The sequence below is a fragment of the Lepisosteus oculatus genome, chromosome 8 (genome assembly GCF_040954835.1).
Source record: "Lepisosteus oculatus isolate fLepOcu1 chromosome 8, fLepOcu1.hap2, whole genome shotgun sequence".
Classification (NCBI taxonomy): Eukaryota; Metazoa; Chordata; class Actinopteri; order Semionotiformes; family Lepisosteidae; genus Lepisosteus; species Lepisosteus oculatus.
In genome coordinates this window covers 8,417,564-8,434,944 of record NC_090703.1, presented here as the reverse complement: position 1 = coordinate 8,434,944, position 17,381 = coordinate 8,417,564, and the positions used below count along the sequence as shown (strand labels likewise).

Sequence of the window (17,381 nt, the reverse complement as noted above, 5' to 3'; positions counted from 1 at the left end):
TGGATCATTTTTATTAGGCATAAGGGCTATAATATCTGATGTATTAATTTACTCACTGTGAGTTAACGAATGTCAAAAGCTGGAAGAGCATGTAAGATGGAGATTCTCTTGATGCTGTACAGAACCAATACATTATCATAAATGTCAGTGTCCCTCAGCAGTTAGCAGTGAAATGCAGCGTCTGCTGTATGAGCAGGGTGTTTTAAGTAGATTGGCATTCTGGGCTGCACAGCGATGTGGCAGTCAGCACTGCAACATTACAGCTCTGGAGTTCTGGGTCTGACTCCAGTCTGGTGCATCTACGAGGGGATTTCATGGTGATCATGCCTGCATGTTTTTTTTCCAGGTGCTGCGCTTCCTGTATAATTTGGCTAAGTTGGTTTATAAGGCACAAGTAAAGGTTTATTCCAGGCTGAAAGGAGAAGAACAGAAACACGTTTCAGCTGTGGGGCCTTCTTCAGGTGTTTTGGAGTTCTGCTTTCTGGTTTGGGTCAGGACTGCACGCCGTAGTGAATACATGAAGAAGTCTCACACTTGACGCCTGAAGAGGGCTACACAGCTGAAACCTTATTGTTCTCTTTTCAGCCTGGAATAAACCTTTACTTGTTCCTTTGCAGCCTGCACATTCTGACACAGCTCCCTACTTGAACCAGGTTGGTTTATGTCGCTAAATTGCCCTGCAATACTGGCATGCCATCCAGGGTCTGGTCTCCCTTGTGCCCTCTGCTTCCAGGGCCAGTTCTGGGATTCCACACGGGGCATTCAGATCATGGATAGATCAATATATTGGCTTTGGGTGTGTCCAATGTTAAGTGGTGAATTCAAACTAGAAATGAAAGTTCAGGAGATTCCAAATAAAGATCAAGTTGCTGCAATGTTGTGACCCAAAAAAAAATATCAGTTTTATATTCTGTGTCTAAAAATATCGGCAACGTTTTTGATGCATTCATTTCATTCCGGGAAGAATGAGACTGTGATAAGAGTTTTTCTTCTCCAGGCCCATTGCATACAGCATGTATTGCCAGCAGCAGCAGGAAAAGATAAGGTTAAAACTGTGAATTAATTTTAAATCCAGGCTCACCACAACTGAACTTCAGCCTTATCGTCCAGCTAATAACCCTCTCTGTCTTTTGAGATCACAGTGCCTCAGAACAGTGGAGTAGCACTATCAGGGGACGTTCAATTTAGAAAGTTATCTTAATGTGGACTAAACAGCCATCATGCCATCAAGATAAAATACAAATATTCACTAATGCATGCAGTCCTGACGCAACCCAGAAAGCAGAATCCTTTCAGTATTTTATACCATTCTTGCTGGCTGCAGCCTACGAGCTGAATAAACATTGAAAGAGATTACAGCTTCTATTATGTACTTGCCAAAACAGTTCTTTTGATTATAACGGAGGGAGCTCTACTGCAGCATTAAATGTATAAAAGGACAAGGCAGGAAGACAAATTGCTTGCTGAAGCGTTCTGCCTCGCTCAGAATGAGCTGCACACAAAGGGCAGTAATATTGTGCATTAGATGCATCAAACGCTGCACTGTACTAAATCAGTGAGGTGGCTTAGACCACCTAGACATGGGTTTGCTGGGCTTGGCCCTGGCTGAGCCAAGAAAGGTAGCAGCGGAGCTGTCACGGCCAGATGAGAAATCATCTGGTTTATCAGTGGGCTTGGGCTCATTTCGCAAAGGTAAAGAACAAAGCAACCACAGAAGGGTTTGCCTTGGCATTAATGGGTCAATGTTTTGGGCAGAATTTACTCACCAGAGCTGTGGGAAGCACAGGGACATCCAGCAACCCCCAGTGAATTCCCCACTGTCTTTTCTTCATGTTGTTACCTCATCCACAGCGCCCTCAAGACAAGTGGCTCTCTCCAGCAGGATAAAGAGCAAGCATTATGTAACTTCTGACGGCTGTGAATATGTTGTGCTTGTGGATTGCATACTGAATAATTCAAGGATGAAGATGTTTGAGTAATGACATCCAACATTTGTTGTGACATCTGAGGATGAAAGCACTGCACCCATGTCACGCAGGCTTCCCTGAAGTGGTCTTGTCCACTTAAATTAAAATTAGTGAGGGTCACGAAAGCACAGAATTAACCAGTCTTCTGGTCATCTATGACCTGTAACAATGGGAGTCTCACACACCTAAGTCCTGTCGACTTTTCATGACTGTCATCAAATGATGGTGGTTGAGTGGTATAGTGCTCCCTGCAGCTGCCCAGACTAGACAGAGCTGAGACCGCAAACTCGCTGTAACAGGCCTGCAGTCGTGTTCATCTTGCAACTTTAATGGGTCCTAACGTGTCTAATTGTGAATCAGAAACAGATCAGTGATGATGGTTTTATGACAAATTTCCACAGTAGTGGCCAATAAAGTATCTATCATGTTATTTACTGCAAATGAAAAGCTTGCCGTGGTTTACCAAACAAAAAAAAGCTTCTGATAGAAGTCGTGGAAGACTACGTCGTGCAGGGCGAATCATTGAAAAGATGTATGTGTCCTGTAAGTGTTCTGTAGTTGAGCAACCCAGTTTTCTCTAAGCCATCGGGACCTTTCTTTATGCTGCATTTGCTGACAGTAAGTGCAGAGCATCTGGGTTTCCATGGGGTGGACACAGCTATGGGGCTCGCTAAATTGCAGCAAGCCAGGCACTCTCCAGTCACTTCCTATCAAACACCCAAGAGTAGTCTGCCAAATGTGTACTGTATCGTCATGACCGTGGTCAGTCAGTGCTAGCAATCTGCAGCCTTGGCTGTTCTATCCCATTTCACTCTCTTTGTTCCTGCCGAATCTTAAAAACTGAAGCGATTGCCAGCAGTATGGTCACTTTGGTCAGTATGGTCATCGAATGCGATCCATCTCTTGATCTAGTGACCAATCCAAAGCAGAGGGCTTTAATCTGATGAGGCACCCGGGAGCCTGTGCAATTCATGTTGATATTGGTTGCTTTGATATTCCTTGTTCTATGTACTCTTAAGCTTGTTTTTGTCCCATGGTGTTTGAAAGGTATGACAAAGTACTCTCTGCAGACATTCGAATGGTGTTTTGTGTGGGAGAGGCTGGGATGTTAATAGAAGTGTCATCACTACCATACATCAGTAATACACAACTGTCAGATCATTTTTTCACTTGTAATTCGTAAAAGTGATTGAACATGTTTAGCTTGTATAAGAACAGTAAGCTCAAATATAGCCTGACTGTGACTCCTGGAAAAATGGTTTTAGAAAAAAAAAAACATAAATCCTAAGCTTCTTCTGTTAAAGATGACCCTTTTCGCAAGAAATTCATTTCAACCTGGTCTTTGACAAGCACTTCAAAAAGCACTCCAATTAAAACTGCACCTAATCATTTATGCTGTTAGTTCTGGAGGCTTAGTGTCACCACTTGCAGTAGACTCAGAGCTTAATTTATGACATGTTAATTTATCTCTATGATTTGTGAAATAATTCAAAAAAATTACTACTAATGTGATTGAAAAATGTTGTAGCATGATAGCTGGTCTTGAAGTCTCTTAGGTGAATTGGGGTGTAAGATAATGGAAATATTTTAACAAGGAACATTTAAAGTGTTTTCACTTTGTGCAATATTGCTTTCATATGTGAGGCATGATGCCAGGCTCCAGCATATTTTCCATGGTATCTATGGTACATTTTTAATAACATAATCCTAAGGAAGAAAACTGCACAATGTTAGGGTTGAGACTGCATCATTAAATGCAGCAGTTACTTTTGCTATCTAACTAAGCCTTTCTTTGTGAATAATCCACATTTACTGTAAAGATCAGGATTTAAATCTTCTAAACGTTTATACCTTGGTAAAACAGAGTGAATTGTATGAGAGCACAGTAAAAGCATGGTGAAAACAATGCAAAGCGCACATAACCATGAGCTTTCCATATGACACAGCTATGAGAAACCATGGATTGCAAGCGTAGGAAAACAAAGGAAAGTCAGCACAAATATTGAGCATGTTCATTGTGGTAGACTTTCAGAAGGAAGAGGCTGTGGTTCCCATTTTCTGTAACAAAAAAAAAACACACGCCTTCACCTTGTGAATTTGCATCGTAGGCTAGAGGAGAGGATCCAGTCCTGCTCCGGGAGGCTCACACACCTGCGGCTTTTCATTCCAGCTGAGATGAATTACCTAATTGCAGCCTTAATTGGACCGACAAGTTCCTAGATTGATGTTTGTGCAAGTTCTAAAAATATAAATAGTTCCATTTTAATGTGAGTTTAAATACAGCTAGCTAAAGATTCTGATTGTTTTTTTCTTCAGTTGTATCTGCTGTTTTCTGCTTCATTACTTCCTTAATCATGTTCAGAATGACAAAGTTAATGTGGGGCTAACAGCCTTATGAGTGTCTGAGTCCTGTCCTGTCTCACTGGTGATCTCGTTGGTGCGATTTAAATCGAAGCTCTTTTAACGACCCCACCAAGTGAAAAGTAAAAATCCTGGAGCCCTTTGGCTAGAAAATGTCTCCGTCAGACACTGGGCTTCTAATTCCTGGTTGCTGAGTGAGTTGAGGCCTTGTCCTTAATTTTTTTTAAATCCCCTTAATTTTTTTCTGCTGTTTATTAGCGGTAGTTTCCCCGATCGTTTTTTTTTTTTTAAACCTAACTATGTAAAATTTGGTGTTCAATGTTCCTAGTAAGGACCGAAGAATGTTGCCTGAGAAGTTTAGTGCTCATTGACTGTGATTCCATTTCTCCTGAGCTGCAGAGCTGCAGAGCTGACAGAGTCATTTGCAAGCACCTTTCTGTATTGATGTCCAGAATGTTTATTGCATTTGTTTTCTATACAGTTTAGCTCTGCATCCTGAACGAGTGCTGGTGGCGACTGGACAGGTGGGAAAGGAGCCATATATCTGTGTGTGGGACTCCTACACCGTGCAGACGGTCTCCATTTTAAAGGACATCCACACGCATGGGATTGCGTGCCTGGCCTTTGACCTGGAGGGACAGGTAGGGATTCCCCGAGGAAGCGTGCCTTCCATCTCAACTGAGGTCTCCGTTACCTTTTCCGCATTGCTTTGTGTTTGCATTGTTTGGCTGCTCGGGTTAGACTGCAAAAAGCGTTCGCAATAAGTACTTGATAAGAGCTGAATGATGAAAACATAAGAGTTTGTCCACCAGGTTGACTTTGTCCAAGAATGCCCTATCAAGCTATAGACTGTTGTATCGGATATACAGTAATCTATGCTGATTTGCTGGAAACACGGTGCAAATCAACAGTTACTATTTGATTAACATTTGCTTTCTGTGTGGTTTATCTATTCTGTATTTTATTGCGTCTTGGGAGAGTTGTATATTACTTCAGTTTTACCGATATGTCACCTTAACAAATGTCAGTGTGAATGCACTTTGCTTATTTGTCTTCGCAGTGTTTAGTATCAGTGGGTTTGGATTCGAAAAACACGATCTGCGTGTGGGACTGGCGGAGGGGGAAAGTACTTGCTGCAGCTCCAGGCCACACAGACAGGGTATTGTGACTTTCTCATTTCTCACAGAGGGTCGTGGTGAGACAGAGCCTCACCTTGTAATCACAGGGCTCAAGTCCCAGCCCAGTGCAGGGCACACACACGCACACACACGTGGGGGTGGGGGAACCTAACTTGGAAAGTACGTCTTTGGACTGTAGTGGAGAACCCGAGTACCCAGAGATCCAAAGCGAAGACACCCCAGGCAGGTATTGAACAGAGGACTCGAGGGCTGTGAGGCAGCAGCTCCAGCTGCCCTGTCATCACCTCATCGTACTTTCCGAATGAAATATTGATTTCACAGCTTGCCGAATTGGTACCATGCCCTGCACAGAAGAATAAGAATCGCAGGAAGCTATAGATAGATGTGTTTGAGGTTATTGATTCCAAGCACTTAAGATAAATGCTTATAAAGTGCTTAATTAAATGGAAAAAAAAAACAAAGAGTGGTTACAATTTTTCATAAATCCAATTCTTTAGAGGCAAGTATTTCCCAAACCACAAAAGGCTGTGTGTCTAAACGCTGCTGATCGAACAGGGCAACAGATGTGTAATATACAGTCGAAAAATAATAATCTGGGGATGATCTTTACAGCACAAAGGAACAGTGGAAACTGGCAGGTCAAAATAATATCCTCGACCTGCAGAAGAGTCCACTAGCAATTAAGTCAACTGCAAATGTTCAAAACCACCGCGTGTTCATCGATGATTTTTCAAAGCCTTACTCGGGATTCTTTACTGAGAGATTATGGTTGCGTGCTTCATGGCTACTATAGAGTCCATCTTATACGCATTATTGCTTTTTGACAGCTTTCATGTCACTGTGGGTTGGAACCTTTTGAAGATTTATAATCACAAATTGTCATCGGGTAATTGAATTCTGTCTCTTCACAGATATTTGACATCTCATGGGATTTGTACCAGCCAAGCAAGCTAGTGAGCTGTGGAGTCAAACACATCAAGGTACTTACAAATGGAGTTCAGTGTTTCAAGGCTTCATTGACTTTTCTTAAGAAAAACTGTAATGTAGGAATATGGCAATCACAGACTGTTTCTGAAGTTAACTATTATTTTGGGTCAAGGGATATCGTTTGAATATCCGGGTAGGGATTTTTTGTTGGTTTGCAAGCAAAGCGAGAGTTTTACTCAGGTTCTTAAACACCAGATGTAATGAGAGAATTATGTGACTTTTTCTTTAAGCTTCTGTAAGATTTCAATCTGAACCAAGTCCCTCTGTGGTTTGATCCATGTGCAAACTTTTCTACATTATAATTAGCTCATATTATGTTTGTTGTCAGCTGAGAGCTCGTAAGTTTGAAAACATTTGAAAGATTTGAATACACAGTTCAATACTTTTTGGAAACTGGATATCAGTAATGACACCTAGCTTTTGGAACATCAGTCTTGTCTTGAACCATGTGTGATCTCAATGATGGGGATAGTGCCTGGTGGTGCTGCCTTTTATATTTTGCAAGACAGTCATGAATTTAGGCCTCTGTAGATTAAGTCAGTTCTCAAATAGTTAGTAGTGAAATAGAGCCCATTCCAATGGAGCATAACCTTTTTAAGAAATGAGTCTAGCACTATGGTTGTGAATTTGGTCTGGTGACCGGCATGTAACTCCCAGTACAGTACTGAACAAACCGGCCCTCTGGTGTTAGATGTAGGTCTGTTGGTATCACACACTGAGGCCAAAGTGAACAGTCTCTGTGATGAACAGGGAAATATCACCAGATGTGTATACTGTATAGATGGACTGTATGGCTCCACACAGTCATCATGAAATGTATGAGTATCAGTGTTTTCTCCCTTTTCTACTTGCAAAATTAGCTAATTCTGCTGACATCTTTGTTTTGTGTGCTACAGATGGCAATGTTAGAGACTTGCTAAGTGCACCCTAGATACTGTATTTGCGGAAAATAAATTATTAAAGAGAAATGGCTTTTTAATTGGGGGGATGGAGGCTGGCCCCAATTTTGAGCCATATTGTATGTTTTCTAAGAAAAAAAATTGTCAGGGAGAAAACATTCTCAAGAGTGATGCTGGCTTCCTCTGGAGTTTTTTTTTTCTGTTAGCAACCAGCAGTTGCACAAAACACTTAATAATTCCTGTGTGCAAATCCATAACAAAGAGCATGCTGTTGACCTGGATGGAGAATATTTCCTCATTTTAATTTACAGCCCATTCTGTACTTCTGTTGCTATTAATTCCATAACTTCGGCTGGGGAGGCGAAGATGATGACTCATAAAAGGAGTCTAAGCCTAATCAAGGAACACAGTCAATTTCTGGTGCTATGAAATGAGAAAAATAATTTAAAAATGCAGGTTTAGCCATGACTGTCTTTACATTCAGAATGATGTAGCCTAAATACAAGCCTGCAAAATGATGATAACATTTGAAAGCCTACTTGCAGTGTTTTAGATTTTTTTTTTTTTGCCTGTCCTTGTCACTGGAAACTGTAATTTCATTAAACATGCTTCCCTTCCCAGTGACTGGCCTTGCTTACTTACTTTAATCCGTTTTGAGATTTTCTTTAATAGCACATGAAGACTCATGCGGAAATTTTATGTTAAGTTCCACGTGTTTAGTCTGCGTGGAATATATTTGTCACTGATATATTGCACGTGCTTGTGACACTTTTGAGTGATTGTTTTTTTTTTGGAACGATTAAAATTACTTTCCACTTGTAAATTTCTCTAGGGAAGATGATGCATTAAGGCACGATGTATCCATCGTAAAAGCATAGCAAAGAAGGTTTGGACAGCCTGTATTGTACATAAATTAATGGAAATAATTTAAAAGATAATCCCAGATATAAACTGATGGACAACTGTGGCAATGCATGAAAAGGCATGGTGTAAATCTGCAAAAACTTTGAGGCCCATGAAAACGTATCATGTTTAACATCTATAAAGGGTAGCTCAACTGCCAGTGATGTTCTGTCCTCTGCCATGGTAAATATCTTCAGTCAGAAGTGGCACCACTGTATGCTGCAGTATCTAGACTACATGTATTGTTCGCTGGCTTTTATGGTTGTTTTTGAAATATCTGTTTCAACTAACTCATCAATCCTATCAGCCCTTACTAACCCTACTCAGAGCCCCATGCAGGTCTATGTGTTTGCTGGATTTGCTGAAAACATCTTAAAGCAAAATCCTTTCTCATGAGGTGAGCAATCAGAAAAGCATTGTAATATAGAGTAGTATAGTGGAAACAACAGCACACTAGATCTACATCAGTGTGAACAACAATAAGGAGGCCTTTTTGTGCAGTCTCCTGTTTGCAGAGTCTACAGTTACGTGACAGCGATATTAACCTTGAACTGTCAGCTGTGCTTCATGCAGCGTTTCAGTTCATAGAGTTAATAAGCAGCTGCAGAATATGAAGCACAGTGGTCATGCATGCTAGTTTTGGGCAAAAGTTTTACCGAAAAACCCAGTTGTATTTTTTCCCTGTTAGAAAGCGGTGTCTGTTTCCAGTCAGTTTTATTTTTTAACCACCTGACTGCAGAATTTTAAAAACTGTGTTCGCCGTGTAGAGTTGAGATCATGTAGCTTTCAGACAGACATTCCACATCCCAACAGCTGGCCCTCCTAATTCCAGTGCCCCTACCCTCTAAACCATGTGACAGCCGCTTCAGGGCACCACACACTGCTAGCGATTATAGCATTCCATGCATCCAGGAGATTTGGAAATATTAATCCCCCAGTCATAGAAAACTGTCAGTGATGTGTCTTCCACTTATTGATTTAGCTAAAAAAAATCGAATAAGAAAACTGCACATGGTTGAAATGAACTGGGTTTTTTTTAGGTGGGAGCTTCTGCTGTTCCTGACTCTACAGGGCTGACATTCTGATAGTGTGGATTTTTCTTGGCTCCCTGTTTACTGGGAAATGACCCTGATCAGCCACATCTACTGTGTCTTATTGCTAACCCAGTAATCTGTCCAGCCTTTGTTCCCTACAATTTGGTGAAATTTTTCAGCACTTCCTTGTTGCTCTTATCCTTAAATAAAATGGGACTTCAAACAGGTTTTACCTCCAGAAACAAACAGGATAACAGGATTCTTTGATACTTAATTATGATACACTGTGAATGTGAATTAGATCCACTCCAGGTGGATTGAAATTAAAAGGTAGTATCTTGAAATTGTGATTTGCTAAAACACTTGGTCAACTTACAGTCTGAAATGTGTATTTTGACTGAAAATGTACATAATTACATAAATCTTATTGTTGGTATACCTTTCACTGGAACTGAACTGGGTGTGGTGTGGGAAAGAGCTTCGCAACATCTGTGGAATTAAATACTGTAGTTTAAAAAACGAATTAAAGACTGAAACCAAGACCTGGCAGAAATGTTAGTAAACCCCAGTAAATGCTTCTACTGGCAGTTAGCTTTTCTAGTCAAACTGAGAACTGACTGGGTTAAGGAACTAGAATTCTCGTACAATATTAGTGCAAGGTGTGATGTTTGTATTAAACAAAATCTCATTTGAAAGCTGTCCTGGCAAACCGAGAATCCTGCTGAAGCAAGGCTATTGATTCAATATTTAAATGAGAAATTGGAAAAGGTGCAAAAAGAAATGAGAGAAAGGAGAGCCACGTCAAGCTCTTTTCTGTCAGTGATTAATAGTGACTCCCCCCCAATCCTGACACAGTGGGATTTTTAACCTTCATTGTCCATTATCTCTGTAATGAAAGTGGTTCAGCGAAGTCATTCATTTCCTTAGGAGAGGTTGTTTTTATATTTATCGCAGCTGAGATGATGTCTAAATATATCCCTCAGGCCTTCTTAGAAAGCCCTGCTCTGCCCCCAGAACGGAGCAGGGGTCTGGCACAGTGGGATTAAACTCCCCTTTTCTCCTTATCTGCCACAGATGGGGGGGTCGAATCCCGGCACACATCCTCCCCGCTTTGAGATGACAGTGATTAGGCCTTGTGTGACCATGTGTGTGGCAGTCGTGCTGTTCTAATGGCCCTGCCTTATCACGCCCAGCAAGGCCGACGTGCTTTTCTGCGCAACCAGAGCGAGTGAAAATCAGAGCAACTTCCAAAAGTTTTCCGGGAGAGCGACGTCTGTAATCAAAGACAAGCGTTAGTTTAAATTATGCCGTAGGTGTGGAAATATGACCTCCATGTGTAACTCAATGTGGGTTTCGAAAAAGAAGACTTTTCTTTTAGGTGAATGAGTAGGAGCAGCTTAATTAAATATAGAAAAGGTTAATAAAACACTTAAATAACTGACGACAGTTACATTTCACAACTGTGTTTTCATTCATTTCCGCATTTGTAGAATTCTGGTTGTGTAGTATATACCATAGGAAATGAAAACTGGCGCTCATAGCCCAGTGAGTGGGTAAGACAACCTGAGCTGCAGTCTTGTAATTTGCTGAGTGCTGTTTTGTTATGCACGCTTAAAACAATTACAGATGCAGTGAATGAACAGACAAAATGGTGATTGGAATGCCTGGGCTGTAGTGGTAACTGAGAGCTTCAGGCATGGGCGTGCATTTAAATGACCTGATTCCAAGAGTGGACAGAGAGGAAAACATTCATCTCTGTTCGGCACCAGCACGGCTATCAGTGTATAGCTCCTGCTGAACCATCCATTAATGGAGAAAGAAGGCAGATAGAGGATGAGGATTAGACTCCTACAATGAGCTGGGAAACACAGATGGCTTTAGCAAAGGAATGATTAAGGATTTGTGGAGTCCAGAATAATGGAGCTGATGGCGCAGGTTTGCAACCAGCTTTGTACCGGCGAGCAAAACAAACCAGTCAAAGCTGATGCAAAATTGCCACTCAAAGCATTTAAGGCGTGGAGTCATTTTAAAACCCATATTGCTGCGAGGCAGTGCAATGGTGGACATCAGGCCCAGTGAAAAGTTTGAATGTGTGATCAACCCAGAAGCTCTTGCGTTAAGCTTTTAAAACTCAACCACAACGCGAACGGGGTTCAGAGTTAACTGGCATTCAGCAAATGTCACGGTTTTGTTTTAAATGATTAAATTAGAAGATTGTGAGGCTGGAAGAGGTCTTCATTTGAAATGTCACCACAGCTCTTCCTTGCATCAGTGGCACTTGATAGGCTTCATTCCACACTGATCCCAAATACACGCCCTCCCAGAACATTTCAAAGCAGGACCAAAACTCCACAAACACTGCTCAATGAATCGCAGTTCAAACACAAATATTTCTTTTTGGGATCTCTCACAGCCTCAGGATTCTAACCCTAACCTTGATACAGTCCTTAAGGCACCATAGGCTACTTGAACTTCACCTTCAAATGTGAAATGAATTGCTTTCTCAAAAATATTATTCTCCAGAGGTTTTCAGTGAGGGCCTTGGCCCCAAGGAACAAGACCGGAAAAACTACATCTTTCTCTTTTTAAAGTGTTAACCTTAATACTCATTTTCATAGAATTGTTTTTCCTGGATTTATACATGGAAAGCAGTCAAGAATGCACAGTACTGCAAAGTGCAGTATTGTGCTTAATTATTCTTTATTTTTAGATTGTTACATCTCTGTAGTGCACAAAAAAAATGTAACGGCAGTCGGTTCTATAAAAACGTGGCAAGATTAAACTGGACCAAAAACTGCAGTGATTTCAGTCATTGTACTTTTGTTTGTTTGTCTTCAGTTTTGGAGCTTATGCGGCAATGCTCTGACCCCCAAAAGAGGAGTGTTTGGTAAAACCGGGGATCTCCAGACGATCCTGTGTCTGGCCTGTGCTCGAGATGAGGTCACTTACTCAGGAGCTCTTAATGGAGACATTTATGTCTGGAAAGGAATCAGCCTTGTGCGAACTGTGCAGGGGGCACATGGGGTAAGTACTATTACCTGTGAGTAGCCAGCAGGTTTTATTCTGGCTGGGCGTAATTCATCTCAACACCCCACTGTACCAGTTTCAAATGCCAGTGCACCAGATCACAGGAGGAGGAAGACGCCCTGCGTTTTAGACATACTGTACTGTACCGATATGTTTTTTTTTCTCCGTTACGTTCACACAATTAATCTTTTCTGGAATTATTTGAAAGCACGTCCTTCTTCTACTGAACATTTGGAAACAGAACGGCATTGTGAGTTTGTGGTATACTTTTAGAATAACATGCTTCTGCTATTATGTGTTCACACTGAGGTAACAAACCTTGGTGTGTGCAAATGCAAGGTTTAAGACCAAAACACTTTTATTTAATCAGAAACTGTTGTCTGACACATCAAAGCAGTCACATAAGTCATACCACAAATCATAAAGCCATATTTTCCATTTTCCACTTTTTGATTATATGGCATTCATGTGCTTGATGAATTCTACTTTTGTTTGCCCAAAAATGTCATACTTCACATTAGAAACTAGAGGATATGAAGTTTGCTTGTTGTACTTTTTTCTCATGGCTTGCTCATTCATTTTCCACACCTCTTCTGTGTTAAAGATTCTTTCTTGTTGTGATGAAGTGCATTACGTTTATGCAAATCTGAGTGGAGTTTTTCTGAAAGCTGCGTGCTTAGTGTTGCCCTTTTTTGCACTAGCTTGAAGCACAAGTTCTTATTTTAGACTCCGGGGAGTCAGCACTGAGGCTGACTGGGAGCGAGACGGAGCCGAACTCCGGCTGTGGACAGCTCCCACTGACGGCCGCGTTCCTCCAGTTCAGGCCACGCAGAGCAAGATGTTTTTTCTCTGCTTGGCCGTACATGTGATTCATGACACTCTGTAAAGTGAACCCTTGCTTTGGTGAGCCAGTTTTGAGTCGGGGCATGTAATTCTGCCGGCAGCTGTGCACTTCACATGCTGCGCGTGCCGAAATATAACCACCCACACACTTACAGTACAAGCACACTCAGCCATGTACACTGTACTGTACACACAGTCTCACCCACAGCAGCATATGTATTCAGCATGTGGATGTGCGCCTCCTCATTTTGTGCAAGCACATTATGTAACGGCTTGCACTGCATGTAGATGAACATGCAGAGTGTATGTGGGGAGCCGTGTCTGCGTGGGGTTGGCGGAACTGCAGGCTGTCCACATGAGCTTGAAGGAATGTTTTGAACTGAATTCACTGGCTAGAAACAAGGTGATGGTGAGAGAGGGTTGCCTTCCCGTTTTCACATGTGCCGAGGATGAGCCTTCTCTACTAGGGATTCATCCACATCTGTGATCTCAAGAGCAGGCTGCTGTCCCAAGGGGGGCAGGCTGCTGTAAGTAGGAAAATGACCGCGGAGCGCTGTTAAATATGGCATCTATTTCATTTGGTTGAGCACTGTCTGGCAGCAAAATTCCATTAAAAAGAGCAGAATAACTATTTTTAATTTTACTGCTTTAAAAAAACAAAAACAGGACAAGTCACAAGACAATGATTCCTGGTTTTAAGCAGTGCTTCTATTGGAATTGCAAAATTGAAAATAATTGCAGCGCAATACGAAACCTTAGATGTCAGGCGGACATTTTTCCTTGCTCTGCTCTTTGTGTGGCGATGATGGCTACTTGGTGTTGTTATGTGGTAAAAAAACCTGACCTTTTAATTTCTCCAGTCAGGAATTTTCAGCATGAACGCTTGCGAAGAGGGCTTTGCTACTGGGGGTCGAGACGGCTGCGTCCGCCTGTGGGACTTGAATTTCAAACCAATTACAGTGATTGATCTCAGGGAAACAGACCAGGGATATAAAGGTGAAATATTACTCATTGCATTCATCTTTTCAGAGATCAAGCAAACACCCTCCCCTGCTATCTCCTCAGAAAGGGACTGCTGTGATTAACAAGCCCGTCTGCTAAAGAGTAATGACATCGGACGCAGACCTGAACACCAAACTGATGGTGTTCAGGGGGGACTTATGCCATGATTCACCTGTCCTCTTCAGAACTGTTTTTTTTTAAAGACCACCGTCTTCGTTAATGAGACACCTTTCTTTTCATGTTTGAGAAAGGGGATTATTAGCTGGATTAAAAGGGCAATTCTTTTTCCCACTCACTAATTGGTGGTTTGTCTTTCTTCTTCTCTATATATACTGTTTGAAAATGGCACCCCCCCCCCACCAGTAACTAGAGGTGAAAATTGCAGAGGTGGGTAAAGATGATGAGGGTAAAAAAATGGCTGTCCCCACCATTTTGTACATATTAGTCCCTGTATGCTGTATCTTTTCTCAAAGCGTCTATATATATTTGTATGTAAATATATATGCATACCCTCATCCTTGTTCTGCTTTTCCTCACCCACCCCACAAGTGCCGTTATCCCGGAAAAGTGTCTTGGTGTTGTTGTTTTTTTTTGTAGTCTCCCTCCCGTTTCAATCTCAAACCAGCCGAACCACAGCAACCAGAAAGACATAAAAAAAAAACCCAAACGAACAGACTGTGGTCTTTGAAAGGGGGGTTGGCGGTGTGTGTGTGTCACCCCCACACCCCCACACCGGCTGCGTTCTCGTTGTTGTTTCAGGGCTGTCGGTGAGGAGCGTGTGCTGGCGAGGCGACCACATCCTGGTGGGCACGCAGGACAGCGAGATCTTCGAGGTGGTGGTGCACGAGCGCAACAAGCCCTTCCTGATCATGCAGGGCCACTGCGAGGGGGAGCTCTGGGCCCTGGCCGTGCACCCCACCAAGCCCCTGGCCATGACGGGGAGCGACGACCGCTCCGTGAGGTCGGTACTGCCTGGCCCTGGCCGGGGGGGTCGGGCCGCCGGTCGCGGTGACCTGTGCGTAATCACGCTGCCGCCGCGCTATGGCCAACGCCGAGGGAATCGGCGTTTCCACGCTAGCTTTCCTTTTCACGCCCTGCGTGGGGGGGGGGTCTCCGTAGGAGAACACGCACAGACAAGACTGGTATGAAATGCAAAAATCCACCGCCGCCCAAACAGAGAAAGAAAAGTGCGGAATCGGTACCCTCGCACCGGTAACAGAGCGCGTGAGCTCGGCAGGCGGGGTCACTGCAGGTCAGGGTTGCCGTGCAGAGCCACGGCGCTATGTCTCGGGAATGAAAACCGGCACAAACGCAGCCCTGACGAGTGAGGTGGGTTTCATCATTTGTGCTGTTTGTACGGGAGCTGGACACGCATCAATACAGCACGCTTGGAACAGGATTCAAACGGGCTTCCCCTCCCTTTAGGGCCTGCAGCTACCGAAGCGCAGCTTAATGGGCAAGGATGCGTTTAATTTTCTAGATGGGCGCATGAACGCAACGTGAAAAACGTTGTGTCGAATCACAGAGCACGACTCGCATAAAAGGAAGTTAAGTGAGCGGTTCATGATAGAATAAGCCTGAACATTTGTAGGACCTCACCGCATAGTTGTAGCCGCTGGAAGCTTGGTTTTCCCGACAACAGACGAGAGTGTATTTGCTTTACGTTTTCAGGAGTTAAGACATCTGCAAACCGATGTTTTTGTCGGTGGTTGGTCTGCGGATTGTGCATAAGATAGTGTTTCTGTTTTCAAAATCCTAAATCATTTTGCCTGAAAGTCATAATGTTCAAGAACCTGTGTATACAAGACTCCGAAAGGTTCCCTGGGTTAACGTTTGAAAAGCTTATGGAAATTCTTGCTTATTAAAACATCCTAACCACATCTTTAGGGCACTGCTTTGCAAAGTAACAGTAGCAACAGAAAGGCTAATGTCTGTCTTCTGCAGGTGTTCCGCTTAGGAGAAACCTTTTCTAGCCTTCATTTGTAATTATTTACAAGCCTCTTGGGGATTTGGATGAAATTACACTATTTCTTTTCTGCACAGTAAAAAAAGAATCTTTCTATTGATTTCTTTTATGCGGTGTCACGGTGTCATTCTCCTGCTCTAAATTACTGGGTGCCACAAGTGTCTGTTGCTCATGGGAACAAAACAAAAGAGAAATGGAGAGAAATAAATTCCATTTGGCAAAAACGAAGTTGATAAGCCAGTTAAAATCAATTCTTTACTCTCATACATGAAATGTATGTTTTCAGAATTTCCTTTTAAAATGAAGTGGTGAAAATAAACAGACAATCACGTCTTAACATAACTGTTCCAAGTCCTTTGTTGATTCAAGTTATTCATTTGGAATTAAATTTTTGAGGTCATGCTTTACTTGAACGAGGCTAAAACCACAGTCAAAACTTCTTCATGAGCACTCTAACACCCATAACACACAGTATAACACCCGTACAGCCAAATAACACTGCACAGGAATAAGTTCTGACTGGTTTTAGCCTCATTCATGTAAAGCATGACCTCAAAACAATGTTCCTGAGCTTCATGACCAGGAACAATGTTACCGAGCTTCAGCTGCAGAAGTCCTTGTCGGTCCTTCACGACTTCAAGACTTCCATGATTTTCACCTGTCTGAGTTCTGCTTCCGGCTTTAAACTTTCGTCTCTGCACGAACTGTTACAACATATCTTGTTCCTTTGTTTAATGCAGAAATTGTTGTCAAGGTAATGCGTGTTGTGTTATATGATGAGGAGGTTATCACAGTGTTTTTTAGCCTTGCTCAGTTAAAGCCTTCCCCCCCTTTGCTATTTTCTATAGCCTACGTGCGTGTCTGGGCTTCTCTTCTTCTCCTGTCACTTACGCTACTCCTCCTGCAGGATATGGAGCCTCATTGACCATGCATTGATTGCCCGCTGCAACATGGAAGAGCCCATCCGCTGTGCTGCCGTGAGTACGGATGGAATCCATCTTGCTCTCGGAATGAAGGATGGCTCTTTCACTGTCCTGCGGGTCAGGTAGGCAAAACCTGCAGCCTTGTGACCTCGGTGGCCTTGCCTGCTGTGGTGTCAGGAGTCCATCATCTGTGCTTGTATTCCCTTGTATCAATGCATATATTGTCACATAAGCCTTAGAGCCTGTTAATGCTGCCGTCTGTACACAGTCGAAACTGTAATGTCCAATAAAGTGAAATGTCCCAGTTTCTAAATTATTTTCTTTAAAACT

General features: G+C 42.5%; 1 protein-coding gene across 6 annotated transcripts in view; it reads left to right on the top strand.

Annotated features, from left to right (window-relative positions):
- LOC102690474 (EMAP like 5) overlaps positions 1–17,381 on the top strand; it is a 71,974-nt gene that overhangs the window by 20,254 nt on the left and 34,339 nt on the right. For 4 of the 6 annotated variants that reach the window (XM_015350287.2, XM_069193156.1, XM_015350283.2 and 1 more), the window contains exons 2-8: positions 4,810–4,969; positions 5,389–5,487; positions 6,379–6,447; positions 12,129–12,314; positions 14,021–14,156; positions 14,922–15,123; positions 17,036–17,173. In XM_015350287.2, the coding sequence (XP_015205773.1) occupies positions 4,810–4,969; positions 5,389–5,487; positions 6,379–6,447; positions 12,129–12,314; positions 14,021–14,156; positions 14,922–15,123; positions 17,036–17,173 (990 nt within the window). Of the gene's footprint in view, positions 1–4,809; positions 4,970–5,388; positions 5,488–6,378; positions 6,448–12,128; positions 12,315–14,020; positions 14,157–14,525; positions 14,550–14,921; positions 15,124–15,157; positions 15,492–17,035; positions 17,174–17,381 lie in introns of those variants that run through there. The other 2 variants (XM_015350284.2, XM_069193157.1) reach the window with 2 other exon arrangements.